Below are 18,107 nucleotides of genomic sequence, written 5' to 3' on the forward strand. Positions count from 1 at the left end.
CTGTAGCATCTTTCCAACTTAGAGAAACCAATGAAGGATTTTGGTTCCTGTCTTTGATACCCACAGTTAGGGGGACAGGCTGTCTTCACAGAGGGATAGAGGGACAGCAGGAGACAATAGGACTCCTTGGACAACAGGAATGGTGGCCCCACTGCTTCTGTCTGCTCAGCACCAGGGTGGTGGTGCAATATTCTTCAGGGAAGAGGGCACACAGAGGAGTGAGGGTGGGTGGGCAGGAGGAAGAGAAATGCAGTGCAGGTGAGCCCACCGGATGAGACAGTGCAGCTTAAGGGCACAAAGGGAAGTTGTCTGTGACAGCAGAACAGAAATTCTCTTCCGTAAATAGAATAGAAACATGAAAATAAGAGTGCCCAAGAGAGGAGAAAAATGAAATGAAACTAGGATATCTGAAGGCATCATGCAGGTTTTGCACTGACTGAGAAGGCCAATTGCTTTGTAGCATGTGCTGCAGAAGTGATACAAGAGTGAGGTGACTGTTAAAAGTCCCTAATCACTTTATTGACTAATTTCTCTTGACTTGTTAATTACTTAGTAGCAGAGGCAGAAAATAAACTTTACATTCTTTCTTGGCTTTCTTGCCACTAGTCTTTCTCATATGTAGAGTGGGCCCCTTAAAGCATTCTCACCAGGGCCAGCTACGCAAATCTAGGAACTGATTCACAAGGAGATCCTGGAAGAAACTATTTCAAAGGTGTCTAAAAAGATGTACCTGCTTAAATGCCAGGATATGTGTTTTCAGTGCATCTGAAGAACAACCAAGGTGGAAAAAGAAAAGAAAAATATTAATTCTACTTTTGATTTGACTGTGAATTAAGCAAATTTTACTGCAAGTTTCTGTGGTCTTGTTGGAGGCATTCTATACATGCAAAGTCTTTGATGCTTCTGAACACGTTGGCAGGGTTAAAATTTTGTGCTGTTACCTCTCATACATGAGGAAAATAATATGTTGAGGCTATTTCCAGAAAAAAAGGGGAAAATAATATGCTGAGATCCTGTCAGAACATTTCTGCTGTACTGTCCTGTTTTGGGTGAGAGTACTAATGATGAAGGGATATTGTAGACAGTGAGTGTCAAAAAGATGTGTCTAAAATGGTGTCCTAGCATCTTATTAGTATAGAAATTGGCTTACACCCAGATGCCTGCCTTATGGATCTTAGAAGATCAATGGATGGGCAAGAAAGCAAGAATGTGAAATACAAGTGTGTGCTCGTGTGTGGTTTGCCTGACATTCCCCTCATCTCTGTGACTTCCTGGGTGGTTTGCTGAAAAGCTGTGCCCAAGGCCAATTGAAAACCCACCAGCCCAGGGAGAGTTCCACTGCAGAAGGGTCAGCAGCAACTCCAACCCTAAAGTTAGATGCTCAGATCTGTGTTCAGGTCTCTTGATAAATGTTAATTTAGTTTAATAGTAGTCTTTTGTTGCACCTATTTAGTGTGTCAGTCCAACACCTCAGTACTGCTGTTGTTCAAGGTGGTTTAAAGACTCCCAGTTGCTTGTGTTGATAGCCTGGCACTATATTGTCCTGGCCAGGTGGGTAGGCAGCAGCCCAGACTGAGACAGGCAGCAGTGATCACACCGAGTTTGCACTGATCAAGTTGCTTCTCTCTTGTTTCAGAGCAGTGTTATTATTTGCTGTTTGGTCTGTAGTAGCACCCAGAGGCTAGAGATGCTGGTGGAGTTCCATAGCACCAGGAGGAAGGACAAGGAGAAGGAGGAGGAAATGCTTTCCCCAGAGAACCTACAGCTCCAGCTCCCTTGCTCAGTTCCAGGGAAAATAAAGTTAATGTTTATAGTTGGTGAAAATACCCTTCTTCTCCAACACCTGCCTTAGGTGAAGGTGCCCAACAGCAACCTCTGCCACACAAATTTCAGAGACCAAACAGAAAACTCAAATTTGCCAAAATAAGGGAGACTGTCTTAAGCCAGCCTATTTTTAGAAGATCCTCTGTGGAGAAAACAAAGTCTAATTTAAAACAGCCTTCACTGTTGCAGTAACCCACCATTTCACATGTGACCCTGGAAGTTTCTTAAATCTTGTTAACAGCCTGTGTCCCACTTAGCTTCAAAGTCAAGCCTTGTCCTCCAAATCCTGCTATTTTTAAGGCACAAAGTGAACATCACTATTATTTGCTTTTTAACAGTTATGTTTTGAGAACACTACTTACAACGATTTAAGGTCTCTTCTTGGTAACTGTGGGTTCAGTGTTTTTGTGCATGCTAATCTCCACTTAATCTTTCTTACCTCTGCAAATAACATGGAGGAAAAGATGTCTTTGCAGAACAGCTTGGAAATCGTGCTTTTTTCATTACTGGCTGTTGAAAAGTCTGTTTTTCCACCAATTGACTTGCATACTCTTTTAGAGATATAAAGGTTCTCAGGGGAGATCACCACAGATAGCAGCATGAACTTCCTCCTTAGGAGGCATGTTGTGTCTATAAAATTCTCTCACATACTTAGAGTTGATCCCTTTGTGGCAAGTGAAGTGGAGGGGGTTTGGTCCTTCCCTGTGAAAGTCTCTGCCATTTGCAAGCTGGATGTCATGTTCACAAAGGCTCAGGACAGGAGGCACACCTTGGGCATGACTCTGCTTCCCTTCCTTAGTGAGCCACTCCCATGGCACTTCAGCAGAGCAGCCAACAGAGCAGCAGACACAGTTGGCCACAGGACAGAAATCCAACTGACAAGTCCTTGCACACAACAGATCCTTAATACATTGTGGTCTCCCATAAGCTGTCACCATTTAGAAGTCATTGGCAGCTGTGTGCCAAAGGATGCTCAAGGCTGCAGTATTCAAGCATCCACTCCACAAGGGACCAGGATGGCAGGGAAGGGAAGCAGCAGCCCCTCTGTGGGGGATGCTCTGGGCTCCAAAGTCAATTCTGTCCTTGGTTTTGGAGGCCGGCAAGGAATTGTGGGATCGGTGAGAGGGTTTGCAGTTCTTGAGAGGCTTGTTAAAATGTGTAGCTCTGAACCTTTTCCCACAGTGTGCTGTCATAGGACTGACTGGCTTGGGAAAACAGCTGAGAAACAAGTGGGACCAGAGCATGAAAAGCTAGACAGGTCCAGTCCATGGGCTTCCAACTGAAAATGCGCAACGGAGACCTTGGTGCACAGCTTGGGTGCACCTCAGCTCTCCACATCTCTGCCTCAGCAGGAGCAGCAACAGAAGTGGGCTGTGGGCAGGGGCAGCACCTTAGGAGCAGCCAGGCGTGCAGCATGGGGCAGCAGTGCTTAATGGGATCACCACTGCTCAGCTGCCAAGCTCCCTTGCCAGATGGCACTGTCTCCACACTGGAGCGGAGGTGGCGATGAGAGTGTGTGTGAGCATGTGACTGATCAGCAATAAGCTTTTCTTACTTTCCATGCATCTCCCTTGTCTGGGTGCGAGCAGACCGTGAGACCTAACAAACCTCAGAGCCACTGACAGTGAGTTTGCAGAGCCTCTAATTTCCGCTGTTTACCAGGCAGGTCCCCCGAGCCTCAGTCAAAACCTCACTGGTGCAAGAGCTCCCTGTCTTCCCACCCTTACTCAGCACACTGCCAGCAGCACCCCCCACCCCAGACATTTGCATTCAATTACCCTGAATTTAATCACAGAAAGAAAATTTTGCCTGGCCACAACTTTGAAAGGGGCAAAAACAAATGCCTCAGGTCACAAACTGTTATATCTGATCCTCCCTCGAGATTTACCATGGGGTTTTTTTCCCCATCCCTGTTATGTGGTGTTGGTGTCAGAGCCTCCTCCTGGCCAGATGAATCTTATAAGAAACTTGGTTATTAATCAGATTTTGTGGGGATTTAAAGAAAGTTGCAAACACAAGCAGGCGAGCAGGAAGTTCTCACTGTCCTTGTGAAATGACTACCACTGTTTCTCTGTAAAACCACACTTGCACATTTCCTCTGCTGTAACTTCTCATGCCATTCAAGTTCCCCAGGGAAAACAAGAAGAAAAAACTCATCAAAGAAACAGATCAGGAATGAAAGAGATGATAGTTGACAATACTAATGGCACAGTGTAGCATTTTGGGGTATAAAATAGGCATTACATCCACATGCCTCTCTGGGTTGCTATCACTACTAGCCAGCCACAAATCTGAAATTATTTAGATAGTAAACTTAAATACTAAGAGTTCTTAAAAATCAAGGAAACTAGTTAATAAGGAAAGCATTCAGCTTAGGAATAGCATGCATTACAACTGAGTGCTAACACCAGCAGGGCAGGAGATGAAATTTATACCTGAGTTGCATTCACAGTTTTGTAGAGTCATAGAATATTCTGAGTTAAAAGGGACCCACAATGATCATGGAGTCCAGTCCCTGTCCCTGCACAGAACGCCCCAAAAATCACAGCAGGTGCCCAAGAGCATTGTCCATACTCTTCTTGAACTCAGACAGGCTGTGACCATTTCTGTGGGGAGTCTGAGTTTCCCTCAGTTTAGAGCATGCAAGTGTCAGCGTGAGGACATGTCAGGAGAGTGGTGAGCAGAGGGAGGCTGCTCATGTCACCCTGACCTGGCCACCACGGGAAGAAGTTCTGACTCTTGTCTCTCCACCCTTGCTGAACTGTGGTTGTCGGCTGAACAATGCCTGACTAACACACACCTGAGGGATGCTAGAGGTGGTTTCTACAACAGGCCTCAAACAGTCTTGCCCAGGTCACATTTCTGGTTACATTTTGGTTTGGGCCTTGGTTTATTAATCGGCTCTCATGGAGCGCAGCACTGCAGCCGCAGTGTCGTGTGACAAGTATTGGGGTGTTGTCGCAGACATCTTTTCATTAAAATCCTTTCTTAGGATTTTTTCCTGCTGAAGCTGAGAAGTTTCAGCAACAAATCTAAACAATGGTTATCTGCTGCTGTGGAATGCAACAGGTGGATCCGTGATTGGTCTTCTGTGGATGTTTGGATTTACTGACCACTCACGGCAGAGCTGCTCTCTCTCTCTGACGAGAGACAGATCTTTGTTATTCATTCTTATCTATTCTTAGCTTAGCTAGCCTTCTGAGAACTTCTCTTTCTATTTCTTTTTAGTATAGTCATAATGTAATATATATGTCATAAAATAATAAATCAAGCCTTCTCATCACGGAATCAACATTTTCGCCTCTCTCTTCACCTCAAAACCCTTTGTGATCACGGTCACAGGGTGTGAAGCCTTTGGGATTAGAAGTCCCATACAGCTCCTGTGTGCCCATTGAAAAAGAAAAGCTTTTTGCTAATTTTTTTGAATTGCTGTCAAGACCATTCCTCCCTCCCATTCCGGCTCCAAGAGAATGGAGAGCAGAAGCCAATACTCAGATGCTTGTTCAAGTCCTGTCCTGCCACAGCCTGAAGCAAAGCGCTACGCCCCCAGTGACAGCTCAGCTTGACTCCTACTAACCTGCTGTGGGCAGGAGCATTAGCTCAGTTCTTGAGTCCCCCTCTTGCAGAAACTATGGAAGTTTTTCTTATTCTGCTGGGTCATGCATTCAAATGTCAAAATTGTGACTCATTAAAAGGGCAAGTTTGGGCGGGGGGAGGGGGGTCACAGGAAGGAAGAAAAACAGCTTGGAAGAGACTTCCTGTTTATCCACAGCTTGGGAAAAAAATTGACACAACAGAATACACATACCCTGGCTCCATTATCTTTGCTGGCACGGTGCTGGCTTGGCTCTGTCCCTTGCCACTCAAGGCCAAATGCATCCCTGCGGCGAGCGTGTTTACTTGAGAGGAGTTTACTCGAGAGAGAAATGCGGTGCCCGGAGCCTGAATGCCCGCAGTGTGCGAGCGAACGCGCGGGCACCGGGAGCCCCCGCCGCAGTGCCACGGCTCTGGCCCCCGGCCACGCCAGGGAGGTCATTTTCTTTTCGGCAATTAGCGAAGTGGTGGCATCACTAAAAGGAGTTGAATAAACACATTCAGCCCAGCTGGGTTCCCGGTTTGCTCTGTTCTCACCACTCTTCCTTCTGGGCGTATGGTGGGGCCCCAGCGAGCTCGGGGCCTGTGCGCTTCGCTTTCATTCAGGCCTGGTTGGAAAGGGCTTTTGGAAACAGGAGGAGGGGGGGAAGTAACCCTTTGGCTTTCTTCTTTTACAACGACTGTCTTCTCTTTTTCTTTTCAGGGAGGAAAAATGCCAGCTTCTCTGAGAAAGCTGCAGCAAATGGCTGTTTTCATGGGACTGTTCAGCGGCGGGGGATGCATCGTGATGTACAATCTTATGCAAAGCAAGTCTTGGTGTTGTTAGCAACCTTATTTCTCCTCTGCCCCTTTCACTGGCTTTTGTGTAGTGGGGAAAATAGCAGCATGCGAGTTGTGAGAAGCAGATAAAGTTAAGGAAAGAGCTGCTGCGTTCTGCCTCTGTGGGCTCCATTTTTTCATCCTCAGGGCTTTTGCTCTCCCAAGAGCTGCTGTGCGTTTCCAGAGGCGCATATTGCATAGGGAGCAGGCTGTTGTGGTCAGAAGAAAGTCTGGTTTTTGAGGGTTTCCTGAGGGTAATGGTGAAGTGAAAGCTTCACCTGCAGTAATGCAGGTTTCATTTCTTAACTGGGATTTTGTAACTGGGCAGTAAAAGAGGACCATCTGTGAGAAGGTGTTAAAGTCTAGCAGTTTTATCTGTAAATCTCTGTGTGGTGCTGGCCCTTAAACACAACACACCTGCGAAGTGCTAAGAAATCATGAGTTTCTCCTCAATGAAGTACAGATAGGAGCAGTCAGCACTGAGAAGACCAGGACAAAGAGAAAAGCTAAACAGGTGATGCTGCTGTTTATATCTAGTTGTTTATCTCTAGTTGCCATGTGTCTTTGGCCAAGAATCCACATTATTAGTCCAAATTATACATGTTTATTTTTTTCTAAAGCTGCTTTTAGATAGTTAGCATCAGAGCAGAAGTAAGCTTTACCTCTCTCTCAGGGGGTGCCATAGGCCTCTTGGCCCTATGCCTCTTCCTTGTTGGTGCTATCAAACGGTATTGCTTTTCACCTACCCTGATATCAGAGGATGCTGCCAGAAAAAAGTGTAGCCAAGCCTGTTTCTCAAGCCCTCAGATAAGCTCTGAAACCTCCCCTTCATTTTACACATATTAATAACAAATCAGACAGGGCTGGAAAGCAGGCTTTAATTTCAGGCAGCTCATGCCCCCAAGCTCTGGAGTACATGACAGAAATATGATCCTTATGCTTTAAAATATTGAATCTGGCTTTAACAAGGACATTAGCATTTTTTAATTTTCAGCTTCAGCACTGTTAGCCGCCCCCTGTGCTACACAGCAAGCCCTAGGGCTGGTTCCCCACATGCCTTGGCTGTGCAGTCAAGGGGCACATGACAGTGGCTACTTCTGGCCCTCTTGTCATTTCAGTGGCCACTGAGCAGCTGCCTGATAACTCAGCCAGGCTGCTGAAAGGACATTTTCTGCAGCCAGGTGTGTCCTTCTCTGTCCTCTAAACAGACACAGGAGCCACACTTAGAGCCTTCCTCCCTTGGCTCATGCCTGGGGCTGTCCCAGTGCCTTCTGTCCAGTGCACAGAACTGGCCCATACATGGACTACTGAGGAGCAAGTGGCCTCCATAGGGGTGGGAGCAGTGGAAAAGGATTCTTTCCCTTCCCTTCCTTCAGGCTTAAGGAAAGTTTGCATGCACGTGGTCTCTGTGCAAGCTTGTACAAATACTCAGGTAATCCTATTTCTACTTACTCTCATCACCTCCACACCCTTCTTGTGGAAGCAGTCTGCTCAGCCAACTCCAGCATGCTTTCAGCTTCTCTACCAAAAGATGTGAGGACAAATGGATTAGTTGGGCATTTAATGCCTAGTGCATGAGGTGCTAACAAGGAACAGCTGAGTAGGAGCACCAGGAAATTAGAATCCATTTCTCTTCCAACCTGCAGGGTGAACACAACATACTTTTCACAAGGTCTGAGTGGCTGTTTGCCATGATTTATAAGTTTGCCATGATTTAAAGGGCAGGCATGCTGCAACCCCTTTGGCCGGAGCTCCTTAGGATGTGCTGGGGGACACAGGAGGACCAATGCAGGTGACAGCCTAGCAAAGCTGTTTCTATGCCAACTGGATGCTGCCTACTCACAGGGGATGCCTCTAATTAGGGAGAGGGGGCAGCACCTTTCTGCCTCATGCTCCAAGATTAATACTGACAGGCAAGAGGCCAAGAAACAAACCTTACACCTTGTTTTAAACTCTTTGAAAGGTGAAGGCAGAGTTGCCAGAGTAGGATTTAACAACTACAAACTCTCAGCTTAACTCTGCCCTTCTTGATGTCAAAAGAGTGAAGTTAAGCTGATCTAGAAACCCCAGCAAGACAACCTTAAAACTGTTAATAAGCAAATCTCTGTCCCCATAAGGAGGGTCAGGAAGTCTCCAGCTCCTCATCTGTGGCCTGTCCATTTGCAACCACGGTGCAGCACTTCACAGCCATACAGAACAGCAACTGTCCTCCATGTGCAATGCTGTTGTGGCTGCTTCACCAGTAAATTGAGTGGTGCTTCTGAGTGCCTCCCTTCTAAGGCATCCATCAGCAGAGTTGTAAGTTCATAGCTGCCACTTGGAAAGCTGTACCAAGACCACAGCTAGAGTTCCACAGCAGCAGCTGTTCCCCTGTCAATGTCTGTAAGATATTCTCCATTCTTAAAGTATTTTGTGTGCCTCAAATAGAAAAAAAAAAAGAAATTGAATTTTTATCAGAACATTTCACATATTCATCCTTGTCCCTTTTTTCCCCTTCCTTTTAGATAACCTACAAATGCATGAAAAGTGGGGAGACAGAGCCATAAGCTGAGCTGTAGATCAGAATGGAACAGGCTATGTTCAGAGCCCTCTTCACTTAAATGAGCTGAATAACATTTTCTTCTCTGATGTAAGGGTGTGCTTTGTCCTTTAGCTAAATTTCTCCTAATTAATAGTTTTGACTGTATTTCAGGGAGGGTGTGGTAGTCTGAAGAAAATGTCTTTTTCTTTTTTGTGAGCTTGTTTTGATTTTAAGTGAACAGTCTCCTCACTACCCTGTTTCTCTCACCTAGAAAGTTTTGCCAGGACCCAGTATTACCAGCAAGCTTTGGAGCAACTGAAGAGCAATCCTGATGCCCTGGCAGCCCTGGGTGCCCCCCCTCTTAAGGTTCACAACATCCACCTGACAGATGGGAGCAATCGCGTGGACACGGAAAGAGCGCGGGTAACTCCGGGCGGGCGGTGTCACAGGGTGGCTTCCCGACATGTCAGGTGACAAGAGATCAGCCAGGGGATTTTCAGCGGCTCATGAGTCACCTGGGGGCACTGGAAGGCAGCAGGATGGAATACCAGTTGATCTGGAAGAGGAATGGATTTCCAGAGCATAAATCCACTAGCACAGAAACAGCAAGAGCAGCATCTCCATGTTGTGCTGTATGGGCCCATCACACAATGCTGAGGAACCTCTCAAGACAATCGGTTCCCCCCTCACACTGTAAGCCACAAAATCATTTTCAGAGACATATCATATCCAGCTTTAAAATAGCACCTGCCTTCCTTTACCCCCCCCATATGTCCCATGCTAGTTTTTAGGGCTTTATTGAGAGCAGTTTTACAGCTCCTTACAGGCTATGCTGTGGTACAGCATAAATGGTGTGGTTTTTAAGAGCACCTGTAAGCTTGTGTCATTGAGAACAGCTGCCCAGCCTGAGACTGAGCATGAGGGTTACTCAGTGACTGGAGAATGCTGTGCTGGCTGCTGAAGTATTGCACAAGTCTGCCTTGTATCAGCTGAGGGCTGGGCCAGGCAAACCTTGCAAACACAAAAGTCCACTTCCACTTGGCATTGATGCCTCAAGAGTACTTTCCATCGGTGTTTTTAGCCCTTAATCCATGACTGGCTGCCCTTCCCTTGTTTTGCTAACACCGAGTGCCCCCAGCAACTTCTCCAGGTCCTTCACTCGGGACTCATCACATTGGAATAGTTTTGTTTTTACTGGTGAGTAGTTATGAATGCCACGGACCAAGCAAGGGCATTAAGGAATGGATCAGATGGCACAATGAAGGAATGTAGCTATCAGGGTAAGATTAAAAAACCCCCAACCTTTAACCAGCTCACATAAAATTACTTTTCCATTTCACTTCAGCCAGGCTGCATTTACATGATACCCCGAACCAAAAAATTTCTCATGTTTCATAGATTCCACAGGGAACATATCTAAGGGAAAAAAGTTGTGCAAAACCCCATGCAATCTCATATACTGACTGAAAAGAAGATAACCTTTCCCACGGGTGTTTTCCTATGTCACTGTTTAAGAATGCTGGTCGCTTGGGTGACTCAGGATGAAGTCAAACCCTGCCTTCTACTGACCTCACCCAAGACACAAATCACCAACTTTCTTCTCTGCTTTTTCATGCTCCTAAGTATTCATGTTCTCATGAAATAAACTGGTTAATCATCATTATACCACAGGTCGATTTACTGACTTCACAACATTCCCAGCTCCTGGGTCTGTTGGCAAACACCTGGCATTTTCTCTGTGATTGCATCACCACCAGCAAATGCTACACCTAAATAATTTCTTTTATTCAGGCATTAGACCCAGTGCAATTGGCCATGGTTGCTGCTGCAGCTCCAGCTTTCTTTGTTAAACAGATAAATGATAAATTTTGTAACACTGAAAAAAAAGAATCACTGAACATCTCATTGCCTCAGTGTGTGTTAAGGGACTGACATGAAGAAGATCTCAACCTACAGGCTTGTAATGGTTATGGGAAGCTCTGACAGTTCAGGTCACCTCTGGATGACCATGCATTCTGGTAAGGAAAGGTGTTTGCTCATAAATATTTCAGGGAGCCAGTGGTTTTCCCTGGGGGTTGCAGCTGTAACATGGTACATTCTTTCGGCAGAGAGAGATTAATGCATGGCAGAGCAGGCATACTTGTATAGCCACACACGTGTCAGCTGTTAGATCAGTCCAATTCTGAAATACAGTAAAAAAATAAATTATAGTGTTAAAAGTTAAAAAGGTGTGAGCTCTTTGACTGGAAGGAATAAATGTCTGTTTCATAATAAGCTTTGCTGAATCTCTAATGTGTTTTTACATTTGCAGATAAAGTTACCAGTTTCTGGAACAAAATCAGCAGGCTGCCTCTACATTAACGCAGAGATGGACCACTCCCATCAGTGGTGCGTACCTGGGGGGTGGCAGGAGAAATGGGAAAGAAGTGCTAGGAGAAAACACTGGAGCAGGATGTTTGCTTTAGTCATCTGTGGTGCTGAGGTCATGCACACAGACTGAGCAGAAACTCCTGTCTGAAGGTCTTGTCAAAGGTTATTACCTTCATTAGGACAAAAATGTAAGTTAGTTGAGAAATATTTTGAATCTGTCTCTCTGAATGTAAATAGAAGAGGAACATGAGCCAGTCCTTTGTGTTGTGTTCTGCAAACTGTAGCTCAGTGCATATCCAAATACTGTGAGCCAAGGTAAAGCATGGTCCCCCTCCCACCCCACCTCTCCACAGAGGTGCAGAGCTGTTGAACAGCAGTCCTAACTCTGGTCTGCTATTAGAGATTGCAGTAAGGGAATCACACATTATATCACAGCTGTGTGAGGTGAGCTAAAAACAGCATTTGTTTTTCTGAGCTCTCCCAGAAGTGTGGTCCTTATGGTTAAAAAAAAAATGCTGAAACAGATGCATTATAGTAGAAGGATACTCTAATACCATATCATATAGAAGTGACTTTACATTTTCATAGTACTGAATCCTGAAAACCTCCTTTGTCAACAGTAAACTGATTTCTGGAACTGAGCAAAGAATTACTACAGGAACTCAAAAGTTTGACTAGTTGCAGACCTCTTGTTAGGTACTTCTGATAGCTCTGTTTAGAAACTGAAAGCTACAAAACCTTTACTCAGCTGCCACCAGCCATATGGTGATGCTTTCTGTTCATAATTAGATGAGCATGACTTACTGGATTACTCTTCTGAGTAAGTATGGGAAGGAAGAGAAAGGCACTAGGCTGGGACTTGAGAAACTCAGTACTGGACTTGGCGTCCTCCCTAATAAACAGGGATAACCCCAAGGGTCCCCAGCCCCATTTCTTGCCCACCTCACTTCCCTGGTGCCTGACCTCTGATCTCCTCACTCCTCCTTACCCCCTCCTCACAGACAATCCCCTGTTATTCCTCGTTCACAGTTACTGTGTGGATAATTGAAGAATTGAAAAATGTTAAACTACAGCAGTACATACACATATCTCGGAGTTTTGTTTTAAAATGAGCTCTTTTTACATTTCTGCAAATCAAAAAAAAAAGGCATCTGCCTGTAAAAGTATTTGTGGCAGATAAATCTGTAAAACTCCACCAAATTCACCCATGTGCAGGGTCCTGTGCATAGCTTCCCATGTGGCTGAGACAGGACTTGGTGCCCTTGCATCCCACTGAGGAACTAACAGCAGAACTGCTAGGAGTAAGGAACAAGTAAGCAGGCCATCCTGGTGGGATGCTGCAGGGTTCATGAGTGCTTTTCCAGGGCAGCTCTTACACTGATACAGACAGAGCTAAATGGCAGCAGGAGTTGAGTTCTCTGTGCAAGAGTAGCTGAGGCACAAAAGCCGCTGAAATGCATCTGACTCTGAGTGTGCAGACTGTCCATAGTGTTTAATTTATTTCATAAAAGAGAAGACAACCAAAAAAGAAAATTTGGAGTCTGTGATCTTGTTTGGTCCAGGAGGAAGTGGCATTCACCCAGAGGCAGACAGTACAGGGATGGGGAGAATGCCCAGAGGCAAGGACAGCCAAGGCACTGCAAAATTCCTCTTTCCTGCCCTGAAGTGACCAAGAGAAGGGCTGAGCCCTCAGGCCACACTGTGGGCAACGAGCAGGTCACCCCCAAGCCTGTTTGCTCAGCCTGGGTTGGGGGTGGGAGCAGAGGGCTGCTGAGCAGAGCCCTGCTGCAAATCCATTGCACAGAGGTGCAGCAGCCTAATTACCTAATTGTATGTACTCAACACTGACTCCAGCAAAAGCAGAGCTGGGCCAGTGCCAGGAGCTTTAGAAAAAATCCTATTTTAGTACCCCAAAATAATGGTCCTTTCCAGCTGGAAAAGCAGCATGAGCAGTTTCTCAGAAGTGGGTTTGGAGCAAAGCTTAGAGGAAGGAACAGGCTCCCCCTCAGTCTCCAACAAATGCAATTTTCCTTCTTAGAGTAACCACTGTTGTACCCTGTCAGGTTTTCAGCAGTCACATTGAGCGAACACACAGTGTTCAAACTCTTCCAAGCCAGAATAATTCCTTAGCAACACTGTCTGGCTCCAAGGCTGGAGAGGAGTGGAGCAAGGAATGCACCCGCAGGATGGAGAGGAAAAAAGGCACCGGGTCAAGGAAGGAATGTCCTAAGAAGAGCTGGCAGGTTTTTATTTGAATTGCAGCGAATAGGAACATGCATACCAGACCTTTAAATCTGGGCTATGCCATGATATTTGGGAGAACAGCTTTCAGAAGCTGGCGCTTACAAACCACATTTTAAAACACTTGAGAGAATTTTTAAAAGCACTAAATGTGTGGAATTATTTGCTTCTCTGAGCCAGCTGTTTCTACACTGACTTGACCATGTTAAAAGTGATTGCTATGAGTTAAAAATCTTCTTTGGTTTGTGTCAGCTGGTGCCTTCAGGATGTCACCTTGAAACTGCGGGATGGTCAGAATATTCCCGTTTACCACTCTCCAGTGGAAAGCATTGGTGTGCAAGAAGGCTAAAAATCAGGGACAGCTGCATCTCCGCCTCCCATTGAGCCAAAGGAGCCATTAATCGATTGCATCCTGCTGTGTCTCTGTGAATGTACACAGTTGTCACAAGTGACAGTTTCACTTAAAGTGGTGCTCTCAAGACAATTTTCTCTCCAAGATTTACCTCATTACTGTTGTAATTGCAATTTCTTTCTTTTGCTGGTTTATTCATGTGTTTAAGAGAAGCCTAAAATAAATATCTTGCATAAGAGTTGCTGTTGCAGAGAAGTCATGTGTTATGCCCTGTGTGTGCTGGTATTATGAATTCGAAATAAATAAACACACTGCCAGGAAACTGAGCTTTGTTTTACAGTGGCAGGTCAAGTCAGCTTCTCAAAACTTTGAGAAGACTTGCTGCCTCGGTTTCCCCCCATTTCTCAACAAGGTCTTGCCTAAGTCAGGGAGGATGAAGCAGCAAATGTGAAGCTCAGCAGCAGCACCCTCAACTACACTTATGAGGCAGATTTGGACCCTCACAGTTATCATTACAAAGCTCATGAGATAGCTGAGGCCACTCAACTGAGGAATTCCAGGAAGAGACTCACTGCTCACACTGAAAGTTACTCAGAAGAAGCCACTGCTTCACACCAACACTGCCCAATATGTTCTGGGGAGGACATTCAGGGGGAAGAACACTCAGGAGGGTGCAGAACAGATGAAGACACTGCCATGGTTTCCTATGACTATGACAAGAGATTTTGACTGTGCCATCAGGTAGAGAATTTGCCATCACCAAGCAAGTTGAGGAATAAACAAAACACCCCAAACTAACAAAAAAACTCCCCAAACCCAATTAATTTCCAGTCACATCCCAAACTGCCTATGCAAACAATTGCAAAACCTAAGACACAGTCTCAGGCACAGAAAAAATACAAGTAACTGTCCTGTCTGTAGCAGGAAGTAACACAGGAGCCCTTAAGAACATCCAGACGAAAGAATGTTTTGAATTCACTGTAATAGAGATGCTTAATCTCTAGATTAAGAGAGGCTGTAGCTAAGGATAGCCCAGAGCTTATACCACTCCATTCTCTGTTCCTCACCTCTCCATCTCTTCTTCCAAATTTGAGTCCAAGGAATCCACCAAGCACAAAGGCACTGCAAAGCTTTTCAAGAGCCGTGAGTGGTGGAGAAAGGAGAGCTAGAGCAAAGAATTTTAAAAGAACGGTAAGCATTTTCTTTTTTAACAAATGACCCAGTAAACTGGGCAAGGTGGCTTTTGAACAAACCTGAAAAGCAAATGCCTAATTAGAAAGGAGATGCTGAAGAGCCACAGCAAAGGCATCTCGGATAAACAATTTTAGAATGAAACAATACATGTGTGCTTTAGTTTGAACTTCACAAAGAGCTGTCAGGATGAACAGCTCTTGTGAGACCTGATCCAACCCACATGAAAGCCCAGCACACCAGGGAGAGGATTAGAATTAATCAAAAAAAGACAGATTGCCCAGCCTTAAGATTAAAATTGCTGTTTACTGGTTTCACAAAACAAAATACATGCCAAATCAAATTTCATATGATATGAAAACATTAATTTTGCACTACCACTAGCCAGAACAACACCTCAGGGATATGGAGATCTGCTGGCCACCTGGTGCCTCAGAGCTTGATCGACTCTAGCTTTTGGTCACTGAAGAAGTTTGGTGGGAAATCAAACAGCTGACAAGAAAAAGCCAAATCAACCACTTCCCATCCATCAATTACCACTTCCTTGGCTGCAGCTTTGATTTGTTGCTCATCTGTAAAGATATCATGACTGTTGAGAGGAAGCCCAGCCTGTTCAGTCCCTCCCTGCATCTTCCCTGGGAGCATCTGGCACACATTGCCATCCAGCTGCCTTTTGTCACCTCTGTGTGCTCAGTGAGCCTGGGACCTCCAGTGGCTGGTGTCCTCAAGTGTCCAAGAAATCTGGCCACAGCCACCCCAGCCTGCAGCACAGCCCTTGCTCACCGCCTCCCTGTCCCTTGAGCTGGCACACACAGCGTCCCCATGCTGCCTTCGCAAGCTGTGCCACAACACCACTGCCTGGCCTGGCTCCAGCCCTGGATTTTCCAGGCCCACACAAACCTTACAAGTGACACTGGAGATTTTATTACCTTGCCTTGGGTAAGCAGAGCTTGCAAAGAGGCTCCATCTCTCATTTTTTCCCCTGAGCACCCCTTTGACTTTGAGGGCTCTCAGTCACCTCAGCCAACCCATTGATTCTGCAGAGCTGTGAGGATGGGCCATATCATCAAATCATACCAATGGTTCTCTTAATCAAATCTTAAAACCCAGAGAAGGAGCAAAGCGATGGGTGCAGCTGGAAGCCAGCAAATCAATGGAAGGGGAGGAGTAAAATCACAATTAATTCCCTGCCTTTGTTTTATTACCTAATAGCCAGAAAACACTGAATTTCTTGCCTCATGACCTTGAAGAACCTCAGAAGTCACTTCCTCTCCATGTTTGAGCTCTTTTAAGATGCACATATTCAAAAGGAGAAAAAAAGCATCAGGCTGGTGTGTTCAGTGCCAAGCAGCTTTGGCCGTGTGGCTTCCATTAAATATATCACAGCCCAAGGGGGCTGCTTTCACAGAGGACACAGGTGCAGCAGGAGCAGCCAAGGGAGCTGGAAAATGCCAGGAAAACAGGGAGAGCAAAGGTCTCATAACCACCAGCAGCTGCTGAAAGCCCAAAAAACTTCAAAAGGGCACCTGGGCACCCTTCCTGCATTCTTTTCTTCTGTGGAACACTGGAGCAAGTTTAGGTTCTTTTACATTTCATCGTATTACTAAAACACTGGTTTCTTTTGATTTTTTTTTGTGTTTTTTGTTTTTGTTTGTTTGTTTTGGTTTTTTTTTTTTTTTTCTTTTTTTTTTTTTTTTTTTTTCTTTTTGAGAAAATAAGACCCTGGATCCCACAAAACACTTAAGGTTGGGAGGAACCTTGGGAGATCATCTGTTCTAACTTCACTCCCACCAGAGTCAGCTTGAACAGATCACCTGAAAGCATGTCCAGTCAGGTTTTAGAGATCACCAAGGGTGGAGACTCCATAACCCTCTGGACAAGCTGTACCAGTGTTCAACCATTCTCACAGTAAAAAAAGCTTTTTCTAATGTTTAAAGAGAATTTTGTGTGCTTGAGGGTATGCTCACTGTCTCTTGTCCTGGACTAGACACTGCCAAGATGAATCTGTCTCCATTCTCTTTACTCTGCCCCCACACTGATCCCTCCCCAAGCCTTCTCCAATTCCAGGTCTCTCTCAGCTTCATTAACAGGTGCTACAAATCTTTAGCCATCTTAATCATGTTCAGTATGTTAAAATACTCCTTTTTTTTAATCAGCTTGAAAATTTGTGCAGTTCCTTTTCCTGTTTTTGGTGTGGTTAAAACAAACCTAATCTCCATGACCTTTGCTGGATTGCCTGTTTTCTTATTGTCTAGTTTGATTTTAATAGTTTCTGCCAGGCAGTAATCACCCTCAAGGAAACTACCAAGGTGGCAGACTATTCAGGGCAAGAGTTCAATTTACAGCTGAGGAACAGCAGATACTGCTCAGTACTGTTACAACACTTGCACCTGTTTGAGTTGGAGCTGATGGGCACACAGGGGCTGTGTTTTGAAAAGCAAAAAGCTAGATGTTGTGAAAGCACTGCCTTCAGAAAGGCTAAGTGGCTGACATGTTCGCTTTGGAGTGTTTCTCCAAGGAGTAACAGACTTTTGTCCAAGTTATGGGCCACTCAGTTCACTCCCTATTTTGGGCAGATGCCTTGCATTGCACAGGGAACACAAGTTATTTGGATTCATCTCCCATTTAGAAATGAGGATACATCCAGTTCTTTCCTGCTTGTCAAAGACATAATTTCCCTGAGTTTTCCACAAAATTCACTACCAAATTTCCTGCAGCAGGCCCTGGCAGTCCTGTAATATCAGGAACAATGGAGACTTGCCTGCTCTTGGTGTTACTTTGGAAGATGTATCACACCAGGCCAAATGCATTTGGTTCATTTTAAGTAGCACTAATTCTATAAAAACACTAGACTAATGTAATTTCTTGACCAATCTAAGGCAATTTCTATTAATTTGCTTTCCTAGAAGATTTAGGAGCAAAGGACCTTATTTCAGTAACTTCTGAGAAACAATCACTGCATCTCTTTGGTTGGTAAGGCCCACAACCTTCCATCCAGCAGCCAGACCAGCTGGGTCTCACAAGGTGCTGCTGGAAAGTGGAAGATGGTAAGTGATATCCTGGCAGCTCAGGAGACTTCTCTGTGAGGATTAGTTAAAAAACACCTGTGTAATTCAGTCTGTATGCTGGCATTGCAAATTAATTGAAGAGATGGGGCACACTGCTTTCAATGCATCACCAGCTTAACTGTGATTC

At 45.1% G+C, this 18,107-nt stretch overlaps 1 protein-coding gene and 1 long non-coding RNA gene across 2 annotated transcripts in view; one reads left to right on the forward strand and one right to left on the reverse strand.

Moving 5' to 3' along the window:
• Positions 1-6,012, reverse strand: part of LOC141729171 (uncharacterized) — a 28,381-nt gene extending 22,369 nt beyond the window's left edge. The window contains exon 1 of the long non-coding RNA XR_012580460.1: positions 5,633-6,012. This is a non-coding gene — a long non-coding RNA (uncharacterized LOC141729171). The remainder of the gene's footprint in view (positions 1-5,632) is intronic.
• Positions 6,013-6,125: 113 nt separating this feature from the next.
• On the forward strand, positions 6,126-13,959 carry COA1 (cytochrome c oxidase assembly factor 1). The gene is made up of 4 exons (XM_005486984.4): positions 6,126-6,224; positions 9,030-9,181; positions 11,070-11,146; positions 13,622-13,959. Exons 1-4 carry the CDS (start codon positions 6,131-6,133, stop codon positions 13,716-13,718), a joined length of 420 nt encoding a protein of 139 aa, XP_005487041.1. The 5' UTR covers positions 6,126-6,130; the 3' UTR covers positions 13,719-13,959.
• Positions 13,960-18,107: the final 4,148 nt, after the last annotated feature.

Source organism: Zonotrichia albicollis, chromosome 1, assembly GCF_047830755.1.
Source record: "Zonotrichia albicollis isolate bZonAlb1 chromosome 1, bZonAlb1.hap1, whole genome shotgun sequence".
Classification (NCBI taxonomy): Eukaryota; Metazoa; Chordata; class Aves; order Passeriformes; family Passerellidae; genus Zonotrichia; species Zonotrichia albicollis.

Excerpts from the sequence above, each read along its gene's own strand:
- COA1 (XM_005486984.4), top strand. The coding sequence starts at position 6,131 with ATGCCAGCTTCTCTGAGAAAGCTGCAGCAAATGGCTGTTTTCATGGGA. Across the intron at positions 6,225-9,029 it reads GATGTACAATCTTATGCAAA|AAAGTTTTGCCAGGACCCAG; the intron begins GCAAGTCTTGGT and ends TCTCTCACCTAG. Across the intron at positions 9,182-11,069 it reads TGGACACGGAAAGAGCGCGG|ATAAAGTTACCAGTTTCTGG; the intron begins GTAACTCCGGGC and ends TTACATTTGCAG.